Source organism: Notolabrus celidotus, chromosome 12, assembly GCF_009762535.1.
Source record: "Notolabrus celidotus isolate fNotCel1 chromosome 12, fNotCel1.pri, whole genome shotgun sequence".
Taxonomy (NCBI): Eukaryota; Metazoa; Chordata; class Actinopteri; order Labriformes; family Labridae; genus Notolabrus; species Notolabrus celidotus.
Window position 1 is genome coordinate 7,816,842 of NC_048283.1, and position 10,923 is coordinate 7,827,764.

Consider the following 10,923-nt stretch of genomic DNA (forward strand, 5'->3'; position numbering starts at 1 on the left):
CATTTTAATTTTACCTTTTTGCAAATCAAACCATTAATCCTGATTTATTACTGTATGAATGAGATGAATAGAACCATCTTGTCAAGCAGATGACGTACGACAGAGTTTTAAGTCATGCCAATTTCTCTCGCCTCTTCATTAAAGACAGCTCTAAAAAGTGCTTGGAGGTGAAGTCATGCTTCTAAAGTGTGATGATTAGGGATGTAAGGATATATTGCAAGACGGTAAAAAATAGATACAAATAAGGGTGGATTAAAAACGATTCAACAAAAGTTGTATTGGGATGTTATTTTTAAATAGTAGAAGGCAATATCTGCATTATACTCCCCTTGTTCAACATCATTAAGTCTCTTACGCTGCTCTCTCGTCACTCGCTGAGTGGAGGTGTTTTTAAGTTTAAAGCATGTTTCAGAATCAGCTGACTAAAGGTGTCACAGTGGGGAGACGCTCAGCTGGGGGCTGCAGCCGAGTGACAGGTCTCCACGAGCGCTTTTGTCCTCCGCCGCCGGACTGATTCTGACCCAGTTGCGCTCCCGGCTGACACCTGACCGCGTCTAAATGCTTATTTTACTCAATAGAAGAACAAGGAAACTGGACACTGAGTCCAAAACATGATTCTGTTCAGTTGTCCTGTTGCAGTAAATCCACATGTCGTAGTCTGAGTCTTCACTCTATGACCATGCGTCCACTGAGATTATGAGCCTGCCCCTCACGTTGATATTCAGCGTCCCTGGTGATGATGGGTTGATTGATTAGATGTAGGGGTGTAAGGATAAACTCAACCCAAGATTGGATTTGAATCCCGATTTTTGGTTCACGATATGATTCACTCACGATTCTCTAACATATTTCAAGAAAACTGAATTGAACTCAAAATTAAAATAACTATTATTTTATTTCAATTCTCAGATATGGACAGTTGCAATATCTATTTTTTCTCTTATATTTCTTTGTAAACAAAGTATTCCTTTTTCATTTTTAAGGTGTGTTGTAACTCAAATAAAACTACTGCACACTTTTTCAGCAACTTGCAAAAAAAACTAAAAACGGCCGCACAAAAATACCTTGTTGGAAAATTTCAGAACGATTATAAAGAAATGTAAAGTGAACGATTCCCAAATGAAAGTATTAAATATTAAAACAAATAAGGTCAATCTCTTTAAATAAACAAAAGTGCAGCTTATGCTCCTGGCTTGGAATTGACATGTTTTTCTTCAGGAATATCAGGGAAAGATAAAATGCTGCCATACCTCAGACTTGAAACATCAACTCAGCGAGTGACGAGAGAGCAGCATAAGAGACTTAATGATGTTGAACAAGCAGAGTGAAATGCAGATAGCGCCTTCTACTGTTTAAAAATAAAATCGCAATACAAATTTCCTTGAATCGATTTTAATCCACCCTTATTTACATCTATTTTTTGATATATCCTTACATCTCTGATTAGATGCATTCGATTTTAGTAATTTCCCTCATCTTGCAGGGATCTTCTGGCACCAATGTCACAAACTACCTCGTCCACTTTTGGCTAAAAATGTTCCTGAAATTTTGAGTTACGTTTGGTTTCACATCAGAGCAGAGCTGCGATTGTTTTTTCTCGAAACTTTGCTCGGACTCAAGAGAGAGAGATGGTTCATCTCAAGGAGAAATACATTTCAACAACAACAAACAGTGCTTGGGGACAATTACACTATCAAGTGTAGACGCACATTAAAGTGTGAAGAGGACAATAATAGTCTCATGGTAAACAAAGAAAATGTGAGGAGAGGTGGTGACCTTCTGTCCAGTGTGGTTAGCTTTAATTAGCAGAGTGTTTCTCTTTTTGTTTAACAGCAATGTGGAGCAGCATAACAACATTTACAACTCTCTTGATCACAGGCTGATGGCTGGTTGAATACTTAAAGTTGAGTGTAAGCTGAGCTCATTGTAGCCCACAGGATATTTTGATACTAAGTGTCTGCGTTTACTCCACAGGCTGGAAACTACACTTTTAACAGAGCCAAGCTGATGAATGTTGGTTTTCGAGAAGCCATGAAGGAGGAAGACTGGGACTGTCTCTTCTTCCACGACGTGGACCTCATTCCTGAGGACGATCGCAACACCTACGTCTGTGACTCGAACCCCAAGCATGCAGCCATCGCCATGGACAAGTTTGGTTACAAGTATGTCGCTTCTTGTCTGCAAAGACTGATTGATTATAAGAGCTGAAAGATATGTTTAAAGTGACATTCTTAACACAAATCTGAAAAAACAAAAGATCGTAATAACAAGCCTTTATCAATCAATCAATCAATCTTTATTTGTATAGCGCCAAATCACAACAAACGTTATCTCAAGACGCTTTTACAAACATAGGAGGTCTAGACCACTCTATGTTAAATTATGAACAGAGACACAACTTCAAGACAGGGTAAGACTCAGTCTGACCCCACCTTAATCCATCATGAGCATTGCACATCGCAGTATTTAGCTAGTTACAGTGGTGAGGAAAAACTTCCTTTTAACAGGCAGAAACCTCAGGCAGAACCAGACTCATGTTAGACTTTACATTTTACACTTCACACAAAATGAGCTGCTTTAGCACAATGCTGACTCTGAACCAGTCAAAGGCGATTTTTTTCAAGTTTGCATGATCTCACTCACTGGCTTTGGCCGTGTGAACTGAATTTATAGCTGCTAAGACGCTCAATAACTACCCAGTAAATGGTAATAAACTGACCTCTGACACATCAGCATTTCTTATATTTAACCCTCTTGTTCCCAAACCGTCGCAGTGGACAGGATTATTTGACATGCGTACTTCTCAAAACCGTAACTCCTGAACCATTTAAGATATCTAGAAAATTCAAAGAAACACCAGAAAGCGGAGAAATAGACCTTTGCGCCCATATAGTTGTCATTACTGTAGCCTCTAGGACTTCCGAAGTACGACTGTTATTAACTGTTATTATAGTGTCATAAACACACAATCACTAGCAAGGACCACGCCACACAAGGATATAAGTTTGAACATTTAATGAATTAGTTGTGCGTGGTGTGCCCAGCGGAAGGAGACTCAAGATGGGGTTTCCGTCTCAGCATTATCCTGCCGGAGCTGATCTTGACCCAGGTTGTACCTGGAAGTGGACAAGGGCACAGAAGAAGCGAGTACAAGTTGAGTAGGAGAGGATAAGGAATAAGGTTAAGTGCAGTAGAGTAAGGTGAGGGAGGGTGGGTTGAAGAATCACGGACAAGCAGTTTGAGTAGGCTGGCTACGTTCAAGTAGGCTTGTCAGGTGATTGAGGTTGTGGTTTAGGCGTGATCCTGCTCCCGAATTTAAGTTAACACCTTAACTTCAATAATTTTGAATAACTGCCAGATACTGAAAGTTGAGGTTATCTTGGAAAAAGGGGCAGAATCACTCACTCATTGCACGTTTTTTGACAACTCTACAGCCATAAAATCAAAATAAATCCAGGCAGCCTGAATATAATTATGGTCATAAGAGGTTTTAATCATCTGAAGACACAATGAGGGAAAGCCCTCACTTACAACGAGGCAGCAATAGAGTAGATTCAAATCAAATCAGACAGTCACAAAAAATCCCCAGAGAAGTTTATGGAGTAGCATTGAGAAAGAAACAAGAATACAATTCCTGTATGCATAAGTTAAATAAATACTAAATTAAATAAGAGTTAACGATATAATACATCTGAGTATTAAGTACACCTGGACATAATTTGAGCCTGTTGAAACTTCTGTGGACTCTTGGACTCTTTTTGTGTCACTTATTTGAAATACTGACATCAGTGTGTCTGTGATCTTTAACCCCTTCCAGGCTTCCATACAAAATGTATTTTGGAGGAGTGTCAGCTCTGACGCCACTGCACTACCTCAAAATGAACGGTTTTCCCAACAACTACTGGGGCTGGGGCGGAGAAGACGACGACATCGGAGTCAGGTAAGAAAAGCTGAGCCATAGGATGAGAGGTTTGACTCTGGAAATCTGCAGCCAGTCACACAGAAGCTCAGCCTGGGGGATGATTGGTACTGATCAATGACTAAACAGATCCATTCAGACGAAAATGTCCTCTTTGTCCTGCGGGGAAATCTCCCCTGGGCATCAGTGCAACCTGCAGCTGCATTCACTTCATACAGAACGACTGAAAGAGGACATATTTTAGACATAATGGCCAATGACTTGAACAAAGTAGTGTTAGAGTCCACATGATAGACGGTCTGAATACAGGAAATAATGAAAATAAGTATGTTGACTTCTGTGGGTCTGATTAAGATGTATTTAAAAAAACAAATTCACCATATGAGAAATCTTTTACCGATTCAAGATCTGATGTTTTGTTGTTTGTGATCCTCCAGTACTTGAAGGCTCATTGACTTTTTCCCCTCCTCTCAGAGTGTCTCTTGCGGGGATGTACATCACTCGCCCGTCGCTGAAGGTCGGCCGTTACAAGATGATTAAACACAAGCTGGACAAAGGCAACGATGTGAACCCAAAGAGGTAAACCAGCTGATGTGTTTGGTTTCATTCTGGAGGCTTGTGGCAGATCTGAACGTAGCTTCAGGGCAGACTCAAAAATGTGTTGAGATTGATAAAAGTCTGCAGTGCTGAAATGAAACTGTTCCTGAAGTTTTTATTTTTCAATAGAAGTAAAATGTTTGGCTGCACAACAAATGATGATGTCATTGTTATTAGGTTAGGTTTATTTTGGTCTCTATTATTTTGTTCCCGTCACAACATAGGAGCCATGGAAAAATCACAAATCAAAACAAAACAAAACAATCACTGAGGGATTCATCAACCAAGAAAATATATATCGACATATACATACACACGCATATTGTTATGGAGGTTTGTAGGACTGTATAGGGTTCCGGATTTCTTTATTACACTTCGCTGCAGGGTTGTCTATTAGAACAGGGGTTCCCAAAGTGTGGGTTGGGACCCCTTTGGGGGTCGCGAGACACCAATGGGGGGTCGCAAGATGTCTTCCAGATTTTTTTTTTTTTAAGTGATCTAAATTAGCTTATTTTCCCCATTATTGTAAAATATCGACACAAATAGTGGTTACATTTTAAATAAAACCCTGCAAAACAGTAAATTTCATTAGTTTTCTGCCTTTCTTTGTTGCCAGATGACTGAAGTTAGAGTTAGGGTTAGTTAACAGTGAATTAACAAAAGGATTAGTATCAGCAGGTTAATTGACAGCATCACAGGAAACACAGCCACATGTGCATGTAGGTAAACTTATTTTGAAGTAGTATGAAGCAACATTTAACCACTTTGAGGGACAGTGGGGGTCACAAGTCTTTGGCACCTATATTGTCGGGGTCCCGGGCTGAAAAGTTTTGGAACCCCTGTATTAGAACACTGATGCAGAAACGTCTCTCTTTCAAAGATTTATTCTGTATTGCAACAGTGCGAACATGGGACTCACATACGCGTGGTTCTGTAAAGAACAAAAATAACACATTCATAAACAATATTGTAACACAAAGTGCTGTACATAAAGATAATAATGGCAGCAATAAAATAGAATAGATTGAAAATTTGAATTGTCTGGGAGAAAAGTAGTGTTTAAAAGAAGATCTGGATTCATTAATTTGCTTCCACAATACTCGCTAGGCAAGGGTCACATTTACGGCAGTGGGTGATGGTGCTCATGGGAAATGCAGTCCTCATCCTGGAAGATATGCAATCTTGATGGATGTGATCACACATTGCATATTTTCTCACATCATGCTCACTTGGTGAAATGAACGCAGCCTTTGATATTCGCCGCTCTGTCTCTGTGTTTTGTGTAAAGGTTCAACATGCTGGCAAAGACTCGCACCACCTGGAAGATGGACGGGATGAACACAGCTGAATACGAGACAATCTCACGGCAATACCTGCCTCTCTACACCAACATCACTGTCAACATCGGCACGGAGGCCGGCCTGCACCGCCCTCCCCCGACGCATCCTCCACCTGCCAAGGCTGAAGGCAAACCTGAGGTCAAAGTACCTGCTGAAGTCAAGACGAAAAACCCAACCAAACTCAAAGAGGGCCCCCTTAAAGAAATAACCCGCCCTGAGTGAATCACGCTCCAGTTTTTGTGGGTGGATGGTATTTCTCAGTGGCCTGTCGTTTTCTTTCTTTCTTCTTTTGGTTCGTTTTCGGCTTTTCTGACAGTTTTTCTGGGGGAATCGACATTGTGCTGAGTGCAGACGTTTGTGCACTCATTCGATTGATTAAATCAAAAAAAAGGAATAAAAACAAAAGACTTGAATCCTTTGACCCTTAGGTGACGGCTCTCCACCTCAGTTCCTGTTACATCACTTCTTTTTCTTCCGGGGAGCCACAGTGAAGAGTGAAGGGTAAAAGTTGGACTCTATGAGTTTATATATCTACAGCGCCGTGGTCGCTGCTTAAACCTTGTGATGCCTTAGAATCTTGTCTTTTTTGTTTGTTTGTCTCTTCACTCGTACTTTACGTCGTTGATTTTGATGGGGTGGTATCTGCAGTTTCCAGCGGTCACACTGTGCCACAATGTAGTTCTTTTTTTCTTTTTCTGAGCGCCAATGAATCCACGAGTGAAGGAGGATTTTTTTTGTTTCCGGAGTGTGTGAAGCTGCTACAAAGAGTGAAGGAATTTGACAGATTTGTGTATAACTGTTGATATTATCACTGCTTCTAATAATAGAGCACATATCCTATCTGTCTGAAAAAACCTGGGGTCCTGTTTTAAAAGGCTTCCGACACAGAGATGCTGATATATATATATATCTGTTTAGTGTAAAAAAAAAGATAGACTAAACTTCCTGTTTATGAAGCTAAACATACGTTGGCCTCTTGTCCTGTCGAGTATGAATGAGGACAGGGTGAAACATTTCAGTCCTGAGGCCGAGGTACAGCTCCTGTGTGTAGCATTCAGCTCTCAGCGTATCACATGTCTCCAACGTTTGATTTGAATTTCTTCTTTGAGTGCTTTTGCCTTTATCAAACAGAGCAGGTCTTGGTGACACTGGTCAGCCCTCTGCCTTCACATGAGCTTAGGATTCACATCAAAATGGAGTCTTGTCTTGCTAACTATTTTTTTAATAGAATATATTGAGTGCAACGTGCTATATATATATATATATATTTCCTATGTAAATCTGTCCATCAAGAGTGCTGGCTTGCTCCCTCAACATCATATATGCAGTTAATCCTCATAACAGCCTTTCTGTTGTATTTTTCACATCTCTTTTCCTCAACCAGGGGAGAGAACATGACGAAGCATTTTGTTCTGCACAAAAGAGGAGTAACTTCTACATCAGGTCAGTCCAGGACCAGGAGCAGTTTAAAAACAGCTGCTTCACGTAGCTAAATGTATCCATGTTGACAAACCGGTTTGGTCGGAAGCTTGGGTCAAAAGCACAACAGGACAAATTGGGGGGGTTATTTGCTGGTTGTCATCACGAGGGGACTTTACATCCTTAACTTCAGCGCAGTAAAAGACAACATTTTCCCTCCTTTTAAGAACGTTTTGAGATCTCTCTGATAGAGCTTCAACTGTTTAAATCATTTTCAATAATTCCTGGTTCCAGCTTCTTAACAATCAAGGTTTTTCTGCTTTTTTTTGAGTCAGTTATTGAAGTAAATAAGGATTCTTTGGGTTCCTTAAAGATGTTACTTTGCACTCTTGGAAATCACTAAGGATAGTTTATTCCCAAATTCTTGATTCATCAATACGTCTGACAAAGTCGCCACTTTAGTGCTTATTGAAAACACTCAAAACTGATGACAGATGTTGTGGGATATTCTTCCATGATCAGGAGGAGTGTTTCAGATAATTTAGCAAACATTAAGTCAGCTCAGTCTGTTTTCATCCTTCATAGAAACATATCATCATTCAGAGTAATCCCCTTCGACCCAGTTTCTCCGTGGTGTTTCTGTGAACAATCCGGTTCTGCTGTGTTCTTTCTCCACTACTGCCCGCATACTGCATGTCAGCCCTCCTCCCTTGCTCTTAGCGTCTCTGCTCGCTGACAGATTTGATTGTTTACGCAGGAAGAGAAAAACTAGTCCCTTTACCCTGTGAGTGTACCGACAGGTGAACAGACTGAAACCAAAGACGACTGCACAGACAGCTGTGATGATGATGATGATGATGATGATGATGGATAAGTAATGTATGCGAGTGTGTGTGAACTGTGTGCCCCATTGTCATTATATTTCTGTATCTTCATGGTCCTGGTGTTTGTTCCCTCTATCAGAATCTGTAGCTTCTCTGAAACCATCGTGTATTCACAGCACAGTTTTTAGTAAAGGGACAAGAATGTTTTTTTTTTTTTAAAGTCTACTACCACTTATTTTTATTTCAGTGTCTCATTTTCTCCTGAAAAGGACGAGTGGAGCTCAGAGAGCGACTGCCTGTGATTTTTATTTTTTTTAAATGACTTATATATACTGTATCATCATTTTGATGTAAATCCATATTCAAATCCTATGGCCTTAGAGACACACAATACTAGTATTTACCTGATAAAACCTTCATATCAGACTTAGTATGCATGGCAAAGAACCTATTAGTAAGGGAATGTAATGAGCACAACCTGGAGATTATACATATCAAAGCTCGCCCAGGAAACATGAAGCATGCTGCAGTGTTTGCGTTGTGAACTGGAAACTGTTGTTGTGACTTGTCATCGTAGTTTCATTCTGCTGTGTGGAGTTGAAGCAGAAGAGTTGCATTTTTTTAATCAAAATGTACGAAGGAAGCTTATATGCCAACGTCACAATGTCCAGTCTCCGTCATTTACAGTGTCACTCACTATTTTATGTTCACTTTGACTCCATTCTGATGTTGAAAAGCTCCGCAGCAATAGGAAGCAGCCCCCACAGGGTAGAACTGAAGCAACCAGGGGGCGATGTGACTTAGTGAGTAATGTCTGCTCTCTTTATGAATTCTGCACAGTCCAGAGTGGCCTTAAATTCATTATTAATAAACTGATTATCTGAAACAAGCGTTCTCTTCTCCTTTTATTGTCTTTTTATATCATTGATTCAAGATTCAGTGACATGCAATGTCAGTTCTGCAGGCCCATTCAGTAACACTTCAACTCTTTAAGACACCAACACAGAAAATAATCAGAATCAGCAAGAATCAAGAATCAAGAAAGCTTTATTGCCAAGTGAGCTCACACACACAGGGAATTTAACGTGGTGATTTGAACACTCGTACTTGACAACAAGACAGTAAGGACACGACAAGACAGTAAGAACACAATAAGAAAGTAAGGACACGACAAGACAGTAAGGACACAACAAGACAGTAAGGACACAACGAGACAGTAAGGACACAACAAGATAAAGGACACAAGACAGTAAGGACACAACAAGACAGTAAGGACACAACAAGACGGTAAGGACACAACAAGACGGTAGGGACACAACAAGACAGTAAGGACACAACAAGATAAAGGACACAACAAGACAGTAAGGACACAATAAAGTAAGGACACGACAAGACAGTAAGGACACGACAAGACAGTAAGGACACAACAAGACAGTAAGGACACAACGAGATAAAGGACAACAAGACAGTAAGGACACAACGAGACCGTAAGGACACGACAAGACAGTAAGGACACAACAAGGCCGTAAGGATACGACAAGACAGTAAGGACAAAAGAGGGTAAGGACACAACAAGACGGTAAGGACACAACAAGACAGTAAGGACACAACAAGACCGTAAGGACACGACAAGACAGTAAGGACAAAACAAGATAAAGGACACAACAAGACGGTAAGGACACAACAAGATAAAGGACACAACAAGGCAGTAAGGACACAACAAGATAAAGGACACAACAAGACAGTAAGGACACAACAAGATAAAGGACACAACAAGACAGTAAGGACACAACAAGACGGTAAGGACACAACAAGACGGTAAGGACACAACAAGACAGTAAGGACACAAGATTAAGGACACAACAAGATAAAGGACACAAGACAGTAAGGACATGACAAGACAGTAAGGACACAAGATAAAGGACACAACAAGACGGTAAAGACACAACAAGACAGTAAGGACACAACAAGACAGTAAGGACACAACAAGACCGTAAGGACAATAAATATAGAGACCTAGAATCTAATCTAAAAATTCTAAATAAAAATACTGTGATAAAGCTTATAGTTAGAGCTGGCTCAGGCTTTGACCAGCTCTTAGTTATCCTGCTATAGGCCTAGACTGCTGGGGGAACTGGCGCACTGACACACTGGGATCCTATCTCGCCCCCTTCCCCCCAACCCCCTCACCACTTACTTTAACTCTGCCTGTCCCATTAAAGTTACTAACCATAGACCTTTCTTGAGTACCTGAGCTCCATTGTCTCGTGGGTCCCTCTGAGCTGCCGTAGATGTCCTCCTGCTATGGACGTGCTGGACTCCAGCAGCAACAGCTTCTACTACTCGTCTCATCACTCTCACTGCTCCCTCTTTCCAGACCCAACTCGGTCGAGGTAGATGGCTGTCTAACATGAGTCTGGTTCTGCTTGAGGTTTCTGGCTGTTAAAATGAAGTTTAAAAGGAATTGCGAGGTGCAATGATCATGGTGGATTGAGGTGGGCCTTGGTGTTGGGTCTCATAATTTGAAATAGAGTGGTCTAGACCTCCTATGTTTGTAAAACATAGAGATATTGAGATAACGTTTGTTTTGATTATGCACTATACAAATAAAGATTGATTGATCAGTATTAACTATTTCCATTCAAACCCCTTAAAACACCTGTCTATCTATCTATCTATCTATCTATCTATCTATCTATCTATCTATCTATCTATCTATCTATCTATCTATCTATCTATCTATCTATCTATCTATCTATCTATCTATCTGTCTATCTATCTATCTATCTATCATAAACATAAATCCAGCTCTGCAACTGAAACA

At 40.4% G+C, this 10,923-nt stretch overlaps 1 protein-coding gene across 2 annotated transcripts in view; it reads left to right on the forward strand.

Annotated features, from left to right (window-relative positions):
- si:dkey-199f5.8 (beta-1,4-galactosyltransferase 3) overlaps nt 1-8,989 on the forward strand; it is a 41,831-nt gene extending 32,842 nt beyond the window's left edge. For both annotated transcript variants that reach the window (XM_034697742.1, XM_034697743.1), the window contains exons 4-7: nt 1,975-2,162; nt 3,818-3,940; nt 4,394-4,498; nt 5,805-8,989. In XM_034697742.1, coding sequence (XP_034553633.1) covers nt 1,975-2,162; nt 3,818-3,940; nt 4,394-4,498; nt 5,805-6,078 — 690 coding nt within the window. In that variant the 3' untranslated portion in view covers nt 6,079-8,989. The remainder of the gene's footprint in view (nt 1-1,974; nt 2,163-3,817; nt 3,941-4,393; nt 4,499-5,804) is intronic.
- The last annotated feature ends 1,934 nt before the right edge of the window (nt 8,990-10,923 follow it).